The 24,440-nt window shown below is 42.1% G+C and overlaps 1 protein-coding gene across 7 annotated transcripts in view; it reads left to right on the forward strand.

Moving 5' to 3' along the window:
- Positions 1–24,440, forward strand: part of TENM1 (teneurin transmembrane protein 1) — an 897,331-nt gene that overhangs the window by 560,815 nt on the left and 312,076 nt on the right. For all 7 annotated transcript variants that reach the window (XM_061598133.1, XM_061598132.1, XM_061598131.1 and 4 more), the window contains one exon: positions 901–1,161. In XM_061598133.1, the coding sequence (XP_061454117.1) occupies positions 901–1,161 (261 nt within the window). The remainder of the gene's footprint in view (positions 1–900; positions 1,162–24,440) is intronic.

Below are 24,440 nucleotides of genomic sequence, written 5' to 3' on the forward strand. Positions count from 1 at the left end.
AGAGTACTCAAGGCAGTTGCAGAGCCCCTAGGGCCTGAGGTTTCCTGCCCCTGACATACATGTCCAGATGTCCCTGCTTATGTGGTCATGCTGTTCATCTGCACTGTGGCATTCCATTATGTGGAAACAGTTCCCAAGCTGCTGGCTGTACGTGTGTTTGAAGAGAGCCGAAGAATATCATAAATCCACTCTGAGCTTTATCTCCTCTAGGGAATATGCCATATTGTAGGTAACAAGGTTAGATGTGCAAAGTTAAAAAACACCATTTATGGCACTATAAGTGCTTCAACGAAAATGCATCCTGTGGGAGTTGGAACACTATAAAAGCATGCATATTTAAGGAAATACTCTGTGAAGGTAATGCACAATGCTTTTGGAGGGAAAGGAAGTCTTTTTTCCATTCACCCACAACAGTTTTACTCTATATCAGCAAAAAGCTTGTCTCCCAGTATATTTACCATGTCGTATATGCTGTCTTCAAAATTAAAATGCCAATGGATGGCCACATTCTGTCTCTGTCTTTTTTTTTTAAAAAAAAGTGCTCGCGAATTAGCATCCATCAGATGTACTGGGCTGGAGTCACCCTATTGCTCTGGCTGCTACAAATAGTCATGATCCTGCCGGCAGGCTGCTGTCAACAGAAGCATGCCCGGAAGAGGGTGAGCTTGAGTGAGCTGCCTGCAACTCTTGCTCCTTGGATCCAGCTGGCAGAATATGCAAAGTTATCTCTGGAGGAAGTTCCGGGGCTGGAAGGTGGAGGGACAAGAGAATGACAGGCCAGAACATTTAAAGATGAGGCTGGGGCCGTGAGATATGCTATGACTGAATATTCTGAGATATTGGCAAAGGATGGATGACCCCCTGTGTGTGTATTTAATTTTTTTGTGTTTGTTTTTGCAGAGATGGAATTCTGTGATACTCCACACATCTTGTGCACTGGTTACCAGGCAGATATGCATGCTGTTTCCCAGCGTGGCTATCCAATTGAGATGGGTTCTGATGTGGATACTGAAACAGAAGGAGGAGCCTCCCCAGATCAGGCCCTGAGAATGTGGATGTCTGGGATGAAATTAGAGAACAGTTCATGTTTATCAAGCCGCGCAAACTCGGCATTGTCCCTCACTGATACCGACCACGAAAGGAAGTCTGATGGAGAGAACGGTAATGAAGCAACCTGAGTAACCCATTAAAAGAGGCGATAATTTATTTGAGTGTGTGTATATGGGGGGGTATCTGTGTCAATTTGTAGTTGAATAGAACAGTCAATGATACAGCTGCTGCATGAACAAGAAGTACAAAATGCATCCACTTGGGTATGTGTTGATTTCTTGAACATTTATGACTTTTTTCATGAATGAGGAGATAACCCCCCCCCCCAAAGTGTCTGTACATGGTGAAAATATATTTGTTTTATTATTTGTTGGAGAATTGCTACTTGTCTTCTTTAAAAAAATTGAAAGGGCAGGTTGAGTAAAGTAAAAACCATCAACAATTAACAAGGAAAGCAGCAAGTGAAACCATTCACTGATTGAAAACAAAATCCAATAACAACAAATTCACACAGCTGACGTTGGAGGAAGCTGGCTTATACCAGGTCAGGCTATTTACCTGTCTCACCCAGTATTGTAGGGCCCATGGCTCAGTGGCAGAGCAATCTGCTTTGCATTCAGAAGGACCCAGGTTCAATCTTCAGGAAGCACTGGGAATGTCCCCTCTCTGAAATCCTAGAAAGTTACTGCTAGTCAGTGAGGGCAATACTGAGCTACATGGATCAATGATCTGGCTTCAAATGTGACACCTTCCGTTATCCCTATGTATTTACTGACTGGCAGAGGTTCTCTAGGATATTAGGCAGAGAAGGTTGTATTTTCCATCACCAGCTACCTTGATCTTTAAGGGGAGATGCTGGGGATTGAACCTGCAACCTTCTGCATGCAAATCAAAAGCTTTACCACTGAGCTACCATCCCTCCCCAAATGCTGCTTATTCAAACCGACCAAAAGCTTGCTGGAACGACCATCATCAGCTGATCGTGGAGAACTTATCTCTTATTATTTTATTTATTTTACCAGTTTATATACTGCTTAATTACAATAATCTCTAAGCGGTGTACAAGTAACTCAGTGATACAGTAAAGATAAAAATCAGTTAAAGCTATAACATCGGAAACTGCTGAAAGAAACATTTTTAAAAAATCTTCAGTAGGTACCAGAAGTTCAGCAGGTAGCAGGTCTGTGTGACCTTAGCTGTAAGGAAGCTTCATAAAATTTGGCCCACAATACTGAATGCATGGCTCCTGGTGGATACGAGCCATGCATCTGAGCTATGGGGGATCTCCATCAATGACTTCCCAAAGTAGTTGTAAAGGGTCTTGTAACTTAAATAAACAACATTGAACCTGGCCTGACCTGGCAGCATATGAGCAGCCTGTGCCAGCTTTTAAGCACTGGTGTTATGTCCCCATCTAGCCATAGCATTTTGCACCAGCTGGAGCTTCTGGACCAGGCCCAAGGGCAGCCCCAAACAGATATACAGGAAAAAATGAGCAAAGCTCCCAGGGCAGAGAGGAGAGTCCACATTATAGGTGTAATCCCTGCTAGCTATGCCTTGAAGATGATGGAATGTGAGGACGGGCATCACCAACTGACCTTTCTGGACAGCAAGAGGGCAGGTTTGTATGGCAGCAGAGGGTCTTGTTAGGTGTCTTGGTCCAACGTTGTTCAGGGCTTTAATGATAATAACCAGCATTTTATTGAGTTGCTTTGTTTTATTTGAATTGATCTTAGAAATGGACCAGCAGGGATGTATCTTTAAAAAACCCTGTAACATATTTCTGAAGTAGTTGGTTAACACAGTGATTACTGTGTATTGGCATAATAGCATTTGTATCTCTTCAGCACATAAATCTTCTGTTTAGCCAACCATTATATATATATATGTGAAATAAGCCCTTGTGAGATCTGTCCTTTCTACAACTCTGCTTACACATTTTGACAGTGGGAGACCTTGGGTCATATGTGAAGTTGGTAGTGTAATTTTTAAATATGTCGTACAACCGTCTTGTATATTTTCAGCCTCAGTGTCACATGGACATTCAAGCTCACTAGTTTATGCAGAAGCCTATATGATGATCAGGAGTAGGACTGCAAATCATGTACTTCTTTTATTGTGGGGCAAGTGCCCGTCCCATCCTAAATACCCACTTTCTGTTCGCAATTCATAACCAGACATTTTGAGCTCATATTCCATTTTTTGTGCCTGCATAGTTAATGTTCATCAGACAAGCTGTCTCTTCTGTTATTAGCAAAAAAATGGCCTAGTACTTTCTATGGAAACCTATAAAAGTTACATACACTCCCAAATCTGCAAATGCATGTATTGGGGGATATACTGAGGAATTTGCTCATCACATATCATTGTGGGGTGGTGAAATAACTCCTGAACAACAGTTTATCCATTCTGTTACATTCAGAGTCATTTTTTATGCAGGTTCATCTCTCTCTTTGTCATCTGCGGAGGTCTTTACAGGAGAAGGTCCCCGGTGGCTGCTTATTGAAATAGTCAAGGGACTAGTGGTGGGTGGTGGCTCTATGTCAGCGGGGCAGGGGAATCCACTCTGTATTTTCATCTGAACTTTCAAGAATCTGTGTGAATAGGTTTCAGGACCTTGGACAGCTCCTTCAAACTTCAGAACAAAACATGGAGCCACCAGTCACCACTGCATGGGAAATCTTCTTGTGATGCTGATGTGTCCAAGTCTGCGTCCTGGGTCATTTCTCATGGATTGGGAGGGTCCTATAGGTAGGCATGGGAAGGAAATTTTGGTTCTGTTTGCATATAAAGGTGAACCTACCTAATTCACACTTCGGGGGAAAATAGGCAAACCAAATCAAAGCCATCCTTTGAAATCCACACTTGACTAGGGGTGGGGGAGAAATTTCCTTCATTTTAAGGTATACTACCTAATGTGTACTTTCCGAAACAATATGTAAAATGAAACATGCCCATCCTTTGAAATTCACACTTATTTGAAGGCTGCAGTGCAGTTCCCCAGCCAAGCAATGTGTGCAGAAAGGCATATACTAGGGTAAGCTTTGCATACAAAGTCCATGTATTATTTACAATAACATACAAAAATGCATTATATCAGGGGAAATCCTTGCAAATATTAGGATAAACTCATACTAAAATGCTGATGAATTTTCATGAGAATTTTTTTTTCAAAAAAATGGCAAATTGATGTGGAAATGTAGAGAAGGATCAGGTAGCAGATGATATGATAGACATCTCCTTGAGACCTTGGAGACCTGTTGCATAGCAAAGCAGTTGATACTGCACTAGATGGAGAAACACTCTGACCTGGAATAAGGCAGCTGGACTACGACCTGGGAGACCAGGGTTCAAATCCGCACACAGCCATGAAGCTCACTGGGTGACCTTGGGCCAGTCACTGCCTCTCAGCCTCAGAGGAAGGCAATGGTAAACCACCTCTGAAGGCAATGGTAAACCACCTCCGCTTACCATGAAAACCCTATTCACAGGGTCAGGATTGACTTGAAGGCAGTCCATTTCCATTTTTTCTTCTATATTCTTATCTTGCCACGCAGGCTGTAGCATGATAATGGATATTATGATCAGTTTATTCATTTCTGGAGGTGCATCATGATCTGCAATCTGGAGTAGGCCACTGGTCAGATACCCCAAGACTCCTATTAAACTAGCTGATTTCATGGGTAATGACAATTCATAGCAGGCTAAAATTCTAAAATTAGAGCTGATCAAAAAAAAACCTAGAAGATTTTTTTCCCCTCTGAGGATTTTCTTGCCCCTTTAGGGGAAAAAAAAAAACATGTGCTGAATTTTCTCTTAATATTCTCCACATTGAGTTTCAGGCAGCTGCCATTCTCCCTCCACGATACCCTGGAACTACTTGGCTTTGGGGGATTGTGGAAGATGCAAAGTGGGAGCCAGGATGCCATCACAACTGCTGCTGTTGACCTTTACCGTGCCAGCCACAAAACAGGACCAAGTTGGTGTGTGTGTGGGAGGGAGGGAGGGAGGGAGAGAGAGAGAGAGAGAGAGAGGATGTGTTACTGACACTGGCAGCAGAGAGACAGAAGCAGTACTACTGCCACTGATAGCAATGAGCCTCCAACCCTTGTTGGAGAATTTCTTCTACCCCTGAAGAAATTTAATGAAATTACCTCCCTCTAAAAAAAAAAAAAATGCTGACCACAGATAGGGTGGATAATTTTAAGAAGCCACTTGTGTACAATTCTGATTAAAACCTCTCATGCAGAGTAATTCCATGGCTGGAGCTGCATGAAGGAACAAGCTGGCAAGAAGAAAGGGCCATCACTCAGTGGTAGAGTATCTGCTTTGCCTGCAGATCACAGGTTCAGTTCCCAGCATCTCCAGGTCCATCAGGAATGTCCCCTGTCTGTAAGCCCAGAGAGCTACTGCCCGTCAGTGTAGGCAATACTGAGCTAGATGGATCAATGATCTGACTCTGTATATGGCAGCAGTTTGACTAAGGGTGGGGAGATACATGTTTTTACATTTATGTCAATTTATTTAATTCCATGTATGAGTCGTTTCCTATGAGAGATCTCAAAGGGATAAAAAACAGTTTCACAGTTTCATATATAACAACTATAACAATTAAAAAGCAATTAAAAACAATGCTATATGTAAAAACGATTTCAAATCAAGTACAGATACAGGCTGGGATAAAGATTGCTACTCAAAAGGTTTGTTGAAAAAGGAAGGTCTTTAATAAACCTTGAAACAACAATAGAGATGGCGCCTGTCTGATATGTACCTGGAGAAAGTTCCAAAGGGTAGTACCACCACACAAAAGGACCAACTCCTACATCATACACCCTTCTTTCTTTCTTTCTTTCTTTCTTTCTTTCTTTCTTTCTTTCTTTCTTTCTTTCTTTCTTTCTTTCTTTCTTTCTTTCTTTCTTTCTTTCTTTCTTTCTTTCTTTCTTTCTTTCTTTCTTTCTTTGCCTGCTGTGCTCATGCACATCACCTCCAAGAAACTGTGAGTTTCCATTGGCTCATGTATTGCCCTCTCCATATGGCTGTGTCCAGGGAACTGCTCTGCATGGGGAAGTTTCGAAACTGCTCAAACTGAACCATGACATATTAGTCTACAAGTTGCCTCCAGTTGTTCCCAAATCTGATCAAAGTATGTTTTCTTTTGTTTTTAACTTCTAATAAAGAATACCCAGATTCTTTGGGAATTGTTTCCCAATTCAGTTTTGCTTTAAATAGCTCTGTTCTAAGACATAAACAGTTACTGTGTAATGGGCGACCAAAAAACCCTTCAGCAGTAAAGCTTCAGGATGTCAGCACTAGCTGAATTATAGAAACAGGAGGGGGGGAGTAGGGTTGTGACGTGGCAAGATTGAGTTAGTGCCAACGCTCAACAACAGGAAGGAAAGTGTATCTGTTTTTGCAACACTTGCTTACACAGTTTTAATACATTCTTATTATTATTTTTCTCTGCATAATATACTTGCTAAGAGTATTTGGCAAATGTTCCATTGTAAAGAAATGCATTTGCAACACACAGAAGTCTTATTCGTTTCTGTTCATTGTCTATCTTACTCTCTCTCTCTCTCTCTCTCTCTCTCTCTCTCTCTCATACACACACACACACACACACACAATTGCCTTCTGTTGAAGAGGACAGTAGGAATTAGTTGTTTACTTATTTACTAAATTTACATCCCACCCTTCCTCCCAGAAGAAGCCCAGGGTGGCAAACAAAAACACTGAAAGCTCTCTAAACAAAATACTTTAAAACATACTAAAATAAAGCATCTTAAATTCATCTTTTAAAAGAAAAAAGCTTCAAAAAGCAACTTTAAAAAGCAATTCCACCATAGACACAGTGGGATAAGGTCTCTACTTAAAAGGCTTGTTAAAAGAGGAAGGTTTTCAGTAGGTGCCAAAAAGATAACAGAGATGGTGTCTGTTTAATGTTTAAAGGGAGGGAATTCCAAATTGTCAGTACCACAACACTAAAGGTCTGCTTCCTATGTTGTGCAGAGTGGATCTCCTGATAAGTTGGTATCTGCAGGAGGCCCTCACTGAGCTATATAATGAGTAAGATGATTTTTCAAGTATCCTGGTCCCAAACTGCTTAGGGCTTGGTACACCAAAACTAGAACTTTGAACTTGGCACAATAGCTAATGGGCAGCCGGTGCAATTCTTTCAGCAATGGGATAACATGATGGCGATACCCTGCCCCAGTGAACAGTCACACCACTGCACTTTGCACCAGCTGAAGCTTCTGGACCAATCTCAAAGGCAGCTCCACATAGAGTGCATTACAGTAATCCAGCCTGGAGGTTACCAGTGCATGGACAAAAGTGGTCAGGCTATCCCAGTCCAGAAATGACCACAGCTGTCATAAAGCTGAAACTAGTAAAAGGCACTCCTAGTCTCTAGCGCTAAAGAAAAAGAAGACGATGATGATGATGATTCCCCACCACCACCAGTAGGTCTTCAAGCAGGTCACAACAATATAAAATTCATTACTAAAAACAGTTCAGAACAATGAGCCCAGCATAGCCCTGTTGCCATTCCTGCTTGCCCCCCTTCCCACAAAAAAAAATAAAAATAAAAATTGAGGGTTGAATGTGTGCAGTGAGCAATTTGCTCCTTCTGAGTATGCTCCCTGCACATTGTGAAAGCCTGATCTTTCAGAGTCTTTAGCTGACTCAAACAGAGCATGATCTCTTCTGCTGACATTCAGCCTCCAACAATGTGTGAGTGTGGGGTGTTACAGGAATGGCAATGGAGATGTGGAGAAGGGAGGCAGTGTCAATAGGCTCATCCCTGCTCTCCCCCTTTCATATTTGTCATAGTTTGTGTGAATAGGGCTCTGTACACAGACACTACCACGTCTTCTGTATTATATGCAGAGATAGGGAGCCTGTGGTGCTCCATATGTTGGATGCTAATAGTAAGAGATGACGGGATTAATTTATTTAATGAGAGTTTTTAGTTGCTTGTTACCCAAAGATCTCCAAACTGCTTACAACAATGTTAAAAACCAAAATAATATACCATAAAGCAAAAAACAGTTACCACCCCCATACAGCCACAGGAAGCTTTGGCAGCACACTAATATGAACATCATCTTAGTCCATGAAATGCCTGGGAAAAAAGGTTAAGTCTTTTCCTGACACTGAATAGATGTCAATGAAAGCACCAGGCAGAGCACACTGGGGAGTGTATTCCACAGATGGGGAGCCACAACTGAAAAGGCCCTTTCCCTTGTCACGAAATAACATTGCTTGCCAGTGCAAACGAATCACACCAATGACATACACATTGTAATCCAACAACATCTGGAGGGCCACAGTTTTCCCATCCCTGTTCTAAAGGAATATCCTTTGATAGGTTTGGGATTAAATTTGTTGGGGGGCAATTTCATATTGGCAAACAACTACTATGTGAATGGGAGCTACATACATGCATCAGCAACCAAATCTCCCTCTTTCAGTCTCTCCCCCTTTCTTTATTTCTCTCTCTCTCTCTCTCTCATATTTCACAGATTCTTTTCCAAATGTATAAAATGTTCATAATTTGCTTGGCAATGTTTTTCAAATAGTCTTTGGCACTTGCAGATTAGATAGGATATGTTGATATGTGCAAAATAATTATACATATATTAAGAAAACACAAATTTTCGAGGATTGATATGATTTGGATGTCTAAAAATTTAGTGAAAGACATTTCCAAGATGGATGTATTACCAAAAACTTTTTCAGATCACAATCCAGTGATATTGACTTTTTTTAAAAAAAAAAATCTTGGATTTAGATGGAGACTAAATGAATCTTTATTACAGAATGATAAAATGGTGCAGGAATGTAAGAAGAAATTAAAAGAGTTTTTTGAACACAATTTACATGAAGGAACAGATGAAAATATTGTTTGGGATACAAGTAAAGCATTTATGAGGGGATATTTTATTAAATGTAATTCTGAATTAAAAAAGAAGAAACAACAGAAAATGCAATTAATCTTGGAAGAAATAAAACAAAAAGAGGAAGAATTGAAAAAGAATCCAACTAAAGTTTCTATTGTAAATCAAATTAAAATGTTACAGAAACAAGTGTCAATGTTGACAGTTAGAGAAATTGAAAGGAAATTAAACTTTGCCAAACAAAGGACTTTTGAATTTGCAAATAAACCGGGGAAATTGCTAGCATATAAATTAAGAAAAGAACGACAAAAAAATCTTATTTTAAAGATACAAGAAGGAGATGAGATGTTGACAGACAATGTAAAAATCCAAAGGGTTTTTCATCAATATTATTCAACTTTTTACAAGTGTCAGGAAATTCCCTCTGAAAAAATAGAAGAGTATATATCTAAACAGAATTTGCCTAAAATTACAGATTTTCAGAGGCAAGCTATTAATGGTCCTATTACGTCAAGAGAAATATCTGAAGCTATAAGTAAAATTAAATTAGGAAAGGCGCCAGGACCGGATGGTCTATCAGCAATGTATTACAAATGTTTGGAGGAGGAACTTTTACTACCTTTACAGTATACAATGAATTCTATTTTGCAAGAGGGGAAGATACCGGATAGTTGGAAAAATGCCAATATAACATTAATACCTAAAGAGGAGCAGGATCTAACCAAAACAAAAAATTATCGGCCAATATCCTTATTGAATAATGACTACAAAATTTTTACAATGATTTTGGCTGAAAGAATGAAAATAATATTGCAACAATTTATTCAGGAAGATCAAGCGGGGTTTTTACCTAAAAGACAATTACGTGATAACGTCAGGAATGTTTTGAATGTGTTGGAATATCTAGAACAACGAAATGACATACAAGCAGCTTTGATTTTCTTGGATGCTGAGAAAGCATTTGATAATTGGAATTGGAAATTTATGTTTAAGGTTCTAGAGCAAATGGACTTTGGAGATAATTTTATAAAATGGATCAGATCGATTTATACGTCACAGAAGGCACAGATAATTGTCAATGGGGATTTAACGGACTCATGTGAAATACAAAAGGGTACAAGACAGGGATGTCCACTGTCCTCTCTTTTATTTATTTTGGTTCTAGAAGTGCTGCTTAGAGACATAAGGCATGACAAAAGAATTTTAGGAATAAAGATAAAAAAAGAGGAATATAAACTGAGAGCATTTGCTGACGACTTGATAATTGTATTAGAAAATCCCTTGGAAGGAATCAAAGTATTGATGGATAAGTTAAAAGAATTTGGACCATTAGCAGGATTTAAGATTAACAACCAAAAAACAAAGATGTTGGTGAAAAATTTATCTTTAAGGGATCAAAAAGAGTTAATGGAGAAGACAGATTTTAAAATAGAAGAAAAGGTGAAATATTTAGGTATTATTATGACTAATAAAAATTCAAAGTTGTTTCATAATAATTATGAAAAATTATGGACAGAGATTAAGAAAGATTTGTTAAAATGGGATAAATTACAGTTGTCATTAATGGGTAGAATATCTGTAATAAAAATGAATGTATTGCCGAGAATGATGTTTCTGTTTCAAACAATACCTGTAATATCCTCTGATTTACCTTTTAAACAATGGCAAAAAGATATTTCTAAATTTGTTTGGCAGGGGAAAAAACCAAGAATTAAATTTAAATTATTACAAGATGCCAAAGAAAGAGGAGGACTGGGATTACCTAATTTGAGACTTTATTTTGCTGCTTGTTGCTTAGTCTGGATAAAGGAATGGATTGTATTGAGGAACAAAAGATTATTGGATTTGGAGGGTCACAACCTGAAGTGGGGATGGCATGGATATCTATGGTATGATAAAGTAAAAGTGAATGTGGATTTTAATAATCATTTTATAAGACGTCCTTTGTTGAAAATATGGAATAAATACAAAACAAGTTTTTTTTCAAAAATACCACTATGTGTTTCAAGTCAAGAAGCATTTTATAGAAGAGAAATGGCTGGAAAAGAGAAATGGTTAACTTACCAAGAACTATTAGAAAATGTGCATGGAGAATATATAATGAAAGAGAGAGAACAATTAATAAAGGAAGGATATAGTTCTCAATGGTTTGCCTATTTACAATTGTTAGAAAGATACAAAATGGATAAGAAAATGTATGGGTTTGAAATAAATAAATCTGATTTTGAAATAGGTTTGTGTACAAATGATGAATGTATAATTGCAAAAATGTATAAATTTTTATTAAAAATGGACATTGAAGAAGAACAAGTAAAAGAGTGTATGTTCAAGTGGGCAAAAATTTTTGGTTATAATATGCAAATGGATCAATGGGAAAATATGTGGAAAAAAGGTTTGACATTTACATTATGTTATAATCTTAAAGAAAATTTTTATAAAATGATGTATCGTTGGTACATGACTCCAGAAAAGTTGTCAAAAATGTATAGTAATGTTTCTAATGTATGTTGGAAATGTAAACAACAAGAAGGATCTTTTTATCATATGTGGTGGTCGTGCAAACAGGCAAAATTATTTTGGGCACAGATAGGTAGGATGATGCAAAAAAATTTAAAGATAAATATTCAGTCAAAGCCAGAATTTTTTTTATTGGGTTTTATGGATAAACAAAAGGAAAAGAAATATGGAAGAATAATATTATATATGATTATGGCAGCAAGATTATTATATGCACAAAAGTGGAAAATGGAATCAATACCAACAATGGAAGAATGGCTATTGAAATTAATGGACTTAGTTGAGATGGACAAATTGACATGCCTTCTCAGAGAAAAAACGACAGATACATTCCTTAAGGAATGGAAGCCTCTTTTGGACTTTTTGTTGAAAGAAAAAAATGAAATGATGATAATGGGATTTGATGATTAATTAAGATAGACTATGGAAAAAGTGAATTTTGTGTTTTGGGGACAGGTTCGATATATATTATATACTTATAGCTGATCTGTAACAAATCAGAAGTCAAGTTCTTTTTTTATTTTTTGTTGTATTGTTTTTGTTGTTTGATTTTGTTGTGTTCACTTTATGAAAATTTGAATAATAAAAATCGTTATAAAAAAAAAGAAAAAAAAGAAAACACAAATTGAATATGGTATCCCAAGCGTAGGCAATGGGTGCCCTCCAGATATTTTGGACTACAGTTCTCATAATTCCTTACCATTTCTCTTGCTTATGGGAGTTGTAGTTTGAAACCTCTGCATGACATCACATTGGCTATCTTTGTTCTATCCTTAACTGATTATTTTAAAGAGCCCAAAGTCACACCAGAGACTCATCAGGAGTGTTCCACAGCATTTGCTTCAGCACAAACATGCAAGCCAGTTATCAGTTATACATCAACCAGAGGGGGTGGGTCATGTGACCCTCCCTGTATTAAATAAGGTGTGGGTGGGTCATGGACCCATGCTATGTAGAGTCACTCCCTATCTCCTGTACATGCATCAGGTACATGCACACACCCCATCAGCCATGCATTCAGCAGACATGTGAAGAGAGTCTAAATGTTACAGGGTCTGTATGTATATGGCTCTTCCATGTGAATGGAGCTACATACATGCATCGACAACCAAAATGATCAACGGGAATGGAGCAACTCCCCTATGAGGAAAGCTTGCAGCATTTGGGTTTTTTTAATGTAGAGAAAAGCTGAGTAAGAGGCAAAATGAGAGAAGTGTATAGAATTACGTATGGCATGGAACAAATGGACAGAGAAAAGTTTCAGTAGTAACACTAGAATCCGTTGACATCCAATGAAGAAGGATGTTGGAGGATTCAGGACAGACAAAAGAAAGCACTTTTTCACCCAGAGCATAGTTAAATATCATTAACCAAAATGGAGACAATAGTCAAGAAATCAGAAGGCGGCTAGGACTGGCGACGACAGCTATGAGAGAACCAGAAAAGGTCCTCAAATGCAAAGATGTATCACTGAACACTAAAGTCAGGATCATTCAGACCAGGGTATTCCCGATCTCTATGTATGGATATGAAAGTGGGACAGTGAAAAAAGCAGATAAGAGAAAAATCAACTCATTTGAAATGTGGTATTGGAGGAGAGCTTTGCGGATACCATGGACTGCAAAAAAGACCAATAATTGGGTGTTAGAATAAATTAAACCAGAACTGTCACTAGAAGCTAAAATGATGAAACTGAGGTTATCATACTTTGGACACATCATGAGAAGACATGATTCACTAGAAAAGACAGTAATGCTGGGAAAAACAGAAGGGAGTAGAAAAAGAGGAAGGCCAAACAAGAGATGGATTGATGCCATAAAGAAAGCCACAGATCTGAACTTACAAGATCTGAACAGGGTTGTTAATGACATATGCTCTTGGAGGTCACTGATTCATAGGGTCACCATAAGTTGTAATCGACTTGAAGGCACATAACAAACAATAGTTAAATATGGAATTCATTTCCACAGGGGGCAGTGAGGGCCATCAACTTGAAAGGCTTTAAAAGAGGACTAAATAAATTCATGGAGGATAAAGCTATCGTGGCTACTGGCCAAAGTGACTATGCTGTGCCTCCATGGTCAAAGGTAGTATGCTTCTGAATACTAGTTGCTGGAAACTGCAGGAGAGCAGAGTGCTGTGTGCTCAAGCTCTGCTTGCAGGCTTCTCATAGACATCTGGTTGGCTACTGTGAGAACAGGATCCTGGACTACGCCTTTCATCTGATCTAGCATGTTTCTTCTTATGCTCTTAAATAACATAGATGAGCGTTATGAGCAGAGCAAATTCATATTCATATAATTACAAATGTGTGAGACATTACTGAGAGCAAATAGCAGGATTAGTTGGGCATGGGTTGCATGACCTTGGACAGTTTTGATTCCAGCAACTTGCTTCAACGATGATCAGAGTTATACTGAACTTCCAATAAGCATCTGGTTGGTCACTGTGAGATCAGGATGCTGGACTAGATGGTCTGATCCAGTAGGCTCTTCATATGTTCTCTATGTATGTCATTTTCATATCTGGCAGTGAGTGCAATTTGCTTTGGTTTTGGTTTTTATTCAAGGATACTTTTAGCCTGCCCATTCTCATTAAAGAGCCCAGGGCAGGGTACAATAAAATAACTGTTCAACAATGTAGATTTCAAGTAACAGAGAAGATAAAACAAAACTCCATAACAGCCTCTTTTCATCTGCTTCTCTACTTGAGCTACAACTTTGGTGTCATTTAAAAAAAAATGAAAGGAAGCAAATGAAGTAATGAACAGTGGAGGGCCTGGGGGAACAGATGAAAGAGAGAGCAGAAATAGGTGGTAGGTAGGAAGACCAAAGACCCGAGAATGATAGTACTGAATATGGGAGAAGGGGGAAGGGCCATAGCTCAGTGATAGAGCATCTGCTTTGCATGCAGAAGGTCCCAGGTTCAATCCCTGGCTTCTCCAGGTAGGGCTGGGAGAGATCCCCTGCCTGAAACCCTGGACAGCTGTTGCCACTCAGTATAGACCATTGGGTCCGGATGTTATTGGGCTACAACTCCCATCAATCCCAGCCAGCTTAGCCAATGGCCACTGAAGATGAGAGTTGTAGTCCAGCAACATCCGGAGACCCAAGGTTGAAGAACAATAGTAGACAATACTGAGCTAGATGGCCTGATGGCCTGACTCAGTATAAGGCAGCTTTCTTTGTTCATAAATGATAAGAACGTACAAGAGCTCATATAAAATGTGTTCTCTCCCTCACCACATTAAATTTTGCAGCTCTAGTGGACAGTGCATCTAGAGCCAGCAGCTGTATGAGAGATTGGACTCAAGTCAGCATTTGCTGCTCTGCGATGCCTTGGCATCCTTCCTGTGCATGCAGTCTTCCATCCCCCCTCCCCAAACTGCAGTGGTGGAGAAAACAGTGATCATTGCAAGCCTCCAGTGGACATTGGGGGCTAGTTGGAGCCTTGATTCAGGAGTCTCGGCTGGCGTTGCATGCCAAGCTGCATGTCCTTAAGTTGAATTTATATCAGCCGACTTCCGTTTACATAACTAGGACTGCAGCCTTTGCCAGCAGAGTAGCTCACAGGAACAGCCTGGCTGCCGTTGACTCTGGTCATACAATAAAATGTGATGGTCCGGCAGGCTGCCTTCATTCAGCAGGGTTGTTGGGGGATGGAGCCAGGATTTTGAGCCTTAAAAAAGAAAAGAAAAGAATGCCCTGTTTCAAACCTTGCTTTTAGAATTCATTCTGCTTTATTTCATGGGCAGAGTTTGGGAAGGCCATCTTCTCTTGTGGAGGTGATGACACAGAATACCCCCAATGCATTACGAATTGCACAGCCCTTTGTTTGTTTGTTTAGTTTCATTTCAGGTCTTTGCAAACAGTCACTGCTGTTCAGGGCATTGCTAAATCTCTGCTGGAAGAGCGTTCCACAGCATCAGACCAGCAACACCAAATGTCCGACTTGTAGTTGTAATCCAGTCAGGCCTCTGTAACATGGGGGGGGGGGCAACTAAGAGTGCTCCTCCAGAAGATCTCAGTGATTGACTTGGTACATAAGGGCTCAGGAACTCCATAAGGCATAGAAGACCCAACTTGCTCAGGGATTTGTGTATCAACACAAGATTCTTGAACCTGGCCTAGTAGTGTATGGACAGCCAGCTGAGATGTTTTAGCAAAGGTGTCACATGCTATTGGCTGTCTGCCTCTATCAGCAGTATAGCTGCTGCATTCTGCACCAGCTGGAGCTTCCAGATCAGGCCCAAGGCAAGGTCAGCATAGAGTGCATTGCACCTATCCAGTCTCAAAGTTACAGCATTGATAATGCCCTGGATTTAATGAGAAGAGGGGACAATTGTAGGAATTAGGATATATACCATGTTTAGTGTATTTGTTGCTCAAATCTCTTCTGATTTTACTTGCTGTTAATTTCTATAGCAGCCTGTAGGACTTTCAAATCAATGTGCATGACCGATACTTGTAAACAGAAACTGCTACATGCTATTGTCTCATGTTTAAAGCATCTAAAGATACAAGTGGGGTTAAGACTTTGCTGAATTTTACCTTTATAATGATATGGATTTCAAGGGCGAAACATTTCATGATACTCCTCTTCATATTCCCCCCACATATTATTCACTGCATGTTTCCAAACCTGCAGGTGCTTTCCCAACCATTTCCTTCTCTGCCACATGTCACATGAAAGTGAACCTATACTGTGGGTGAGCCAATTTTCTTTTCTTTTTTTGAGGGGAGGGACACATTTCATTTTTTTCTTTTTTTAAAAAAATCCTTTTTGGGGAGAGGGAGGGGAGGCTGCAAAAACAGGGCAAAATGTTTGCTCATTCAGAGTAAGGGCAGGAAGTATGCCCTCACTCTGATTTAGCTTTGTGGTCTCATTTAGCCAAATCTGAATGGTTTCACAGTGGTGTGCTATCATCATGTTTCCTATGCAATTTTTGTCTAGCTGGTGCTGTATCATGAAACTCCCATTCCATCCTGATCACTGAGGTCATCTGGAGGAGCGCTATCAGTTGTCCCATTAGTTACAGAGGCCCAACTGGACTCAAGCAGAAGTCGAGCATTTTTTGTCACCAGTCTGATGCTGTGGAACACTCTTCCAGCAGAGACTTGGCAGGCATCCCCATTTTTGACTTCCAGGCATCTCTTGAAGCCTTTTTTTTATGCTGGCAGGCCTATTCAGTTATCTAAAATTTAAGTTTCCAGTCATTTTAATGATTGTTCTGTACTGCTTTTAAGGGTTTTTTTATGATACTGTACACTGCCCTGATATCTTGTGAGAGGGTGGTATATAAATACGTTTATAAATAAATACCAATGGTGCCTTTTACATTTGAATGTAAAAGACACATTTTTTTTATTTTACCTAAATGAAGGTGGCTTGTATTTTTACACTTAGTGATTTAATATGCCAATTCTTGTGACTGACACTTGCAAAATAATAATAATAATATAATAATATTTAATTTGTTTGTCGCCTATCTGGCAAATGGCCACTCTAGGCGACGTACATTAAAATGAGATAAAATACAACAATAACAATGCAGTCATATTAATAACAGTAAATAAAAATGTAGGACAGTCATCAATACATATAAAAACAATTATATTAACAGCATACGATGACAAGATCAAGGAGATTTACCCTTCCCAAGGACCTCAAAGGCCTGTTGGAATAGCCATGTCTTCAGGGCCTTGCGGAATACCTCTAGGGAGGGGGCATGTCGAAGGTCACATGGGAGGGAGTTCCAGAGAGTGGGGGCCACCACAGAAAAGGCTCTCTCCCTAGTACCCACCAACCTAACTATTTTGGTTGGCGGGATTGAGAGAAGGCCTTGTGTGGCTGATCTAGTTGGGCAGCATAGTTGGTGGCGGTGGAGGCGCTCTTTCAGGTAAGCTGGACCGAAACCGTACAGGGTTTTAAAGGTTAAAACCAACACCTTGAATCGGGCCCGGAAAACAACCGGTAGCCAGTGTAGATCAAATAATACTGGCGTAATGTGGTCCCGGCGTCGGCTGTTGGTAAGTAAGCGCGCCGCTGCATTCTGTACAAGTTGTAATTTCCGGGTCGTTTTCAAGGGTAACCCCACGTAGAGCGCATTACAGTAGTCCAGACGAGAGGTGACCAGGGCATGCACCACGAGTGGAAGCTGTTGAACAGGGAGGTAGGGTTGCAGCCTACGTATAAGATGTAATTGATACCAAGCTGCCCGGCTCACAGCCGAAATTTGAGCCTCCATGGACAGCCTGGAATCAAGAACAACCCCGAGGCTGCGGACCTGGTCCTGTAGGGGCAACCTCACCCCATCAAATACCAGGTCAACATCTCCTAACCTCCCTTGTCTCCCACAAGTAGTACCTCGGTCTTATCAGGGTTCAACTTCAACCTGTTCCTGCCCATCCATCCACTCACGGATTCCAGGCACTTGGACATGGTCTCCACAGCCCTCTCCAGTGAAGACTTGAATGAGAGATAGAGCTGAGTGTCATCCGCATATTGGTGACACTGCAGCCCAAATCTCCTGATGATCTCTCCCAGCGGCTTTACATGTTAAATAGCATGGGAGAGAGGATAGAACCCGGTGGCACACCACAATTGAGAGGCCAAGGGTCTGAAACCTCATCACCCAATGCTACCTGTTGGCGCCTATCAGAGAGAAAGGAGTGGAACCACCGTAGAACTGTGCCTCCCAATCCCAAACTCTCCAGGCGATCTAAAAGGATACCGTGGTCAACGGTATCAAAAGCCGCTGAGAGATCCAGGAGGACAAGGAAGGTGAGCTCTCCCCTATCCATTGCCCTCCTCATATCATCGACCAGAGCGACCAAGGCTGTTTCAGTTCCGTGTCCAGTCCTGAAACCCGATTGGTATGGATCTAAATAATCCGTTTCATCCAAGTGTGTCTGCAACTGATTTGCCACCACTCTCTCAATGACCTTGCCCAAGAATGGTAAGTTCGAAATTGGGCGGAAGTTGTTTAGAATCTGGGGATCCAAGGAGGACTTCTTTAAGATGGGTTTAATAATAGCCTCCTTGAGGGCTAGTGGCATAACACCCCCTTGCAGGGATGCATTAACCATTGCCTTGATCCCCTCACCCAATCTCTCTTTGCAGCTCATAAGGAGCCACGATGGGCAAGGGTCATTTAGACAAGTGGTAGGCCTTACAGATGAGAGCACCTTGTCCACATCCTCAGAAGGAAGAGGCCGAAATCGATCCCATTTGACCGGTTTGCAACTGGTCACCTCTAGCTCACTCACTGTATCCATGGCGCACGGAATCGAGCTCCTCAGGTGCTCGATTTTATCAGCAAAGTGGTTTGCCAATTTGTCACAGGAGGCCTTAGACTGTTCCAAGGGTTCCTGAGCAGCTGGACCGACCAGGCTTCGGACCACTTGGAACAACCTCCTGGGACAGCACTCTGCTGATGCAATAGAGGCAGCAAAGAATTCCCTCTTTGTCGCCCTTACCGCCACTTGGTAGGCAGCTATTGCTGCTCTAACCTGTGTCTGAGCATCTTCGGAGTGAGACTTCCGCCACCGGCGCTCTAGTCATCTCACCTCCTGTCTCAAAGTACGCAACCGTGGTGTGTACCATGGTGCTACTTGAGTTCTGTTCAGGGGGAGAGGATGTTTCGGAGCCACTTGGTCTAATGCCGGCGATCCTCTCGTTCCACTCCGTCACCAGGGCTTCGACCGGCGACCTTCAGCAGGTTCTAATTCCCCAAGCGCCATCAGGAAACCATCTGGATCCATCAGGCGTCTGGGGCGGACCATTCTAATAGGACCTTTACCCCTGCGGAGGGCGTGTGGCATCGAGAGATCCATCTTTACCAGATAGTGGTCTGACCATGACATGGGTAAAAGAATTGGCCCCTAACTTCAGCACACTACCCTCCCCCCCTGGGACAAATACAAGGTCAAGAGTATGACCGGCTACATGGGTGGGCTCAATATTACTAAGGCGCAGTTCCCAGGAAGCCATGGTTTCCAGGAAATCCCGAGGAGCTCCAGTGAGAGTGGTCTCAGCGTGTATGTTAAAGTCACCCAGAACTAACAGTTCCGGGGACAACATTCGCACGTCCGAGAACACCTCAAGCACCTCGGCCAGGGAGTCTGCCGTGCAGTGGGGCAGGTGGTACACAAGCAGGATCCCTAAACTGCCCTTCGAGCCCAACCTCCAGTACATACAATCAACAAAGCTAGTCCCACGAAGGGGAGGTCTGGCAAAGAGCAACGACTCTCGGTAAATAACTGCCACTCCCCCTCCCCGCCTTCCGACCCTTGGCTGCTGTGCGTAACGGAAACCTGGTGGGCACATAGCCTCAAGAATAGGAGCTGAGGCTTCATCCAACCAGGTCTCCGTAATACATGCCAGGTCTGCACATTCATCCAGGATCAGATCATGGATAGTAGATGCCTTCTGTACTACAGACCTGGCATTACACATCAGCAGTCGAAGGTCAGTAGAAATCCTGCGTCTCCCAGCTTCCTTCTGGTTCTGGACAGACCTGGAACAAGGGATAGATATTATGTATCTATCCCTTGTTTCTCTACGTTGACATGGTCTGCCCCCAGCACCCTTCCAGCGCCTGCCGCCCAATCTTATTATACTTTGGCCCCCAGCTCTTCCCTCCTCTTCCCTCCCTGATTTACACATGCCCCTATCTCCTCCGCCAATCAACAAGCCCAAAGATAAGGTCAAAGATGTTGTAAAAGATATTAAAAGAGGGGTAAATCAAGTCCAGTCAGTCCTATCATGAGACTGCATATGCATAAATCATTCAACTCATTCATACCACAAAATAATCAATCACACAATATTCATATCATATTAATTCACACATACAAGCACAGCACAAAACAAACATTAAAATTAATCCCCTACTAACATACAGACAGCAGGGGGGCGGCAATAATGATGAAAAACAGGCTGCAGAGAAGACCCCCAGAGGTGATACGGCACCCAGCAGCAACAACTGTAAGGTAACAACGGCACCTCAGCAGTTATCCAGTACCGTCACGGCCGTGATCTTCTGTGGGGATTGCTCTTGCTACCACCACCGTTGTCGTTCGTCGGCTCCTGCAGCGCTCTCACCATTGCGTCCTGGTGCACCATTGCCGTCCGCCAGCATCTGCGGCGCTCTCACCGCCGCCTCCTGGTGCACCATTGCCGTCCGCCGGCATCTGCGGCGCTCTCACCGCCGCCTCCCCGGTGCACCGTCGCTGTCCGCCGGCTCCTGCAGCGCTCTCACCGCCACTCCCCGGCGCATCAAAGCTCTCCCTGGCCTCCCAGGCCCAACGCCGCCACACCTCCGCGACTTCCGTGCCGCTATCAAGCCACTCCTCCTCGGCAGATCTTCACGCTATCTCGCTGCTTCCTCGTCGCCGCCGGGCCAGCCTCCCGCTGCTGGACAGGGTCGGCTCCTGCGGCGCTCTCACCGCCGCTCACCGCCTCCCAGTCCGGCCACCTCCCGCGACGCTCTCACCGTCGCCGAAGCGGGTCACTCTCCTCCGCCAAGCCGTCGGACACCCACACAACACTCTCCGACGAAGACCCACTAAATCCAGCAAAGCCACTACTCCAAGGCAGGGTTAACAAATAATCAAAGGTCATTTCTGTTGAGAACCATTGCTACAAAGTTGAAGTAGAATACACCCATCCCTAAAACAATTCAGGTAGAGGATTTGAGATCTTTAGGAATATAGGAAGTTGCTGTATACTGAGGGTAGAGACACACTCACTGTTCTGCCGGTTCCAGTGCGTCTCCACCTCTCTCTTCTGAGAACAGGGCTCAAATGCACCTTCTCTCTAAGAAGCACATGTTGCATTTTATGGTGCCTTCCAGCAAGTGTCTTGAACAGTCCTTTAATGTATTGTCATTTCCTCTGAGCCATTATGACGCTTGTGCTATAGAACACTTTGTAGCATCAGGATGACAGATGCCTCTGTACGCTTGGCCAATCCCATGAAAATGTAACTGTGAAGTCTCAATTGTATATGAAGATGCAGAAATAATAGGAATTATTTTCTGGTACTTGGAAAACTGCCTTGGATATGTGGACATCTCATCTTCCAGGAGGATGAGAATACTTAACAAAACCTTACCATTTACAGGAGATGCTTTTACATTATTTCCATGCAATAATGAAAAGAGAGCCTTGCAAGAGCTTTTCTAGTCCAGCATTCCTGTTTCCCACAGTGGTTAGCCAGATGCTTCTGGGAGCCCACGACAGCTGGCAATAAGAGGTATGCTGCCTCTGAACCTGGGAGTTCTTTTTAGTTATCATGACAACATCTGCCTGCCCGCCTGCCCACCCATCTAATCTAATCTAATCTAATCAAGAATTTCTAAGGTTATGCCCTCAGGTTTACAATCTAGAAAGATGCAACACAAAAGGAAAATGGATTTGGAGAGAGGAGGGAATAAGGAAATTCAGCTTTAAGTTCTCAGTTACAAATCGTCAGTACCCATTTTATGGGCCTGTCATCCATTAATTTGTCCAATTCCATTTTAAAACTTTTAAATGGGGCTTCCCATTGGGGAATCTGGTTGACCACTTCTAGAACAGGATACTGGACTAGATGGGCACTGACTTGATCCAGCAGGCTCTTCTTGTGTTCTTAAGCCTAGACATATTTTCAAAATAACAATTTAGGTTGGTCAGGAACTGCTAGATCTGTATGCATCCACTCCATGTGGTGAACCACTGAATTCCATGCGGTAGCCTTCTCCGTGAATAAACTTTTTGCCATGAACTGACTCCTCGCCACCCAGGTTGGCCATTGAGTCCTTCTGGGCAGGAAGAAGTAGAAAGGGTTTACTCTTCCAGCTGAACCTTGCCTGAGCAGCATGGTCTTTGGCCATGACTTTGGTCCTGATGTCTAGCTTGCTCCTCAATCATGCCTCCTACTTTGCTTCTCCAGCCTGACTTCTTCTGAAATCCTGATACTGGCTTGTCCCAAGGATTCTGGTTCCCAGTCCTGGCTCACATCAAAGTGTTGCCCAGAGCCCAGACCTGACAAGGCCCTTTCTTATTTTGCTTATTATTACTTTATTATTAGATTTATTAGCCACTTGCTACACAAAGGTCTCCAAGTGATTTACAACACTGTTCAAAACAAAAACAATATATCATACTGTAAAAACAAACGGTAAAATAACAACATCCCCATACAGCTCCAGGAAGCTTTGGCAGCATAGTAATATGGGACAACATCATCTCAGTCTATCAAATGCCTGGAAGAAAAGGTCAGTCTTTACCTGGCACTGAAGAGATGTCAATGAAGGTGCCAGCCAGACTTCACTGGGGAGAGTATTCCACTGAAGGGGAGCCACAACTGAAAAGGCCCTCTCCCTTGTCACCAACCTCCAAGCCTCACTCAGTGGGGGGACCTGGAGGAAGACCTCAGAAGAAGAACTGGGTAGGTTCATATCACTTAACACTGTCAGCATTAGCATTGTAGTAGTACATCTTTTTCCTCTGTCAGTCACACAACATGAGAAGCCTCAGACCACATGGAAAGAATCCATACTTCCCTATGTTTTCAGGAAGGGACCATGCTGATTCACTTTCCACAGTGCAAGCACAGATCCCTCTCCCATATCATTTTTGTGTGTGTGCTTTCATTATTATTTGTGCTCATGATCTATCAGGGCAGTCACACATGATCCCACTTTAAGTAGTTAGTGCCTGAAATAGTGCAGATGTGGTCACACTACTATATTTCCAATCAGTATATATCCTGTAACATTCTGCTGAAATCTCATAGTTTTTTATATCGCATATGTTCTGGTTTATTTCTGTACCGCTTTTGTTGTGCTGTAGGCTGTCTGGAGAGTAATAATGTGGTAGCATTTGGGAACATTGCAGCACGAACTAAGGTTGCATTCAGATAGCAGTTTATTCCATTTTCCAAGGTTTTTTTTACCTGATAGTTTCCACATGTTAGTGAATCTTTCACATGATGTAAAAACCTCTTTTGGAAAGTGGTGGAATATAGTGGAAGTGTAGCACTCATTTCAGTGTTGTTTCCAAAATAATCTGTTTGCAACCACATTAATCCAGAAAATCATGTCAGTAAAGTGATGAAATTTCATAGAATCATAGAATTGGAAGGAGTCTATAAGGCCACTGAGTCCAACCCCTGCTCATTGCAGGGATCCAAACTGCCTTTTGAATCCCTCCAGTGTTGGAGAGTCCAGCACCTCCCTAGGTAATTGGTGCCATTGTTGTACCACTCAGTAACAGGAGCTTTTTCTGATGTTCAGCCATAATCTGGCTCCCTGCAGCTTGAGCCCATTATTCTGTGTCCTGCAGTCTGGGATGATCGAGAAGAGTTCCTGGCTCTCCCCTGTGTGACAATCTGATCAAGTACTTGAAGAGTGCTAACATATCTCCCCTCAGTCTTTGCTTCTGAAGGCTAAACATGCTCAGTTCTTTCAGACTCTCCTCATAGGGCTTTTTTTCCAGTCCCCTGATCATCCTCGTTGCCCTCCTCTGAACCTGTTCCAGTTCGTCTGCATCCTTCTTAAAGTGCGGTGTCCAGAACTGGACGCAGTACTCAAGATGAGACCTAACCATCGGTGAATGAAGGGGAACTAATACTTCACACAATTTGGAAACTATATTTCTGTTAATGCAGCCTAAAATAGCATTTGCCTTTTTTTGCAGCTACATCTGGCATACAGATCTTTCCTGCTGTTTTCATGGGGGAACAGAAGTGTGTATGTGCGGAAAAAGTGGGGGGAGTAGCGACATGGCATGACACAAGAATGAATGTCATTGGACATGTCCACTGGGTTGAATGAAATTGAGAAGTATATTTAGCACAGTTCCATAATGCAGCAGGTACAGCAGTGTGAAAGGAACATTAGAAATCAGGACAGAAGTGTTACCATTATAATCAGATAAATTAACGCAATGAACCCCATGACTGAATGCAGCCTAAAGCAGAATAAATCCA

This window comes from Rhineura floridana, chromosome 16 (assembly GCF_030035675.1).
Source record: "Rhineura floridana isolate rRhiFlo1 chromosome 16, rRhiFlo1.hap2, whole genome shotgun sequence".
NCBI lineage: Eukaryota > Metazoa > Chordata > Lepidosauria > Squamata > Rhineuridae > Rhineura > Rhineura floridana.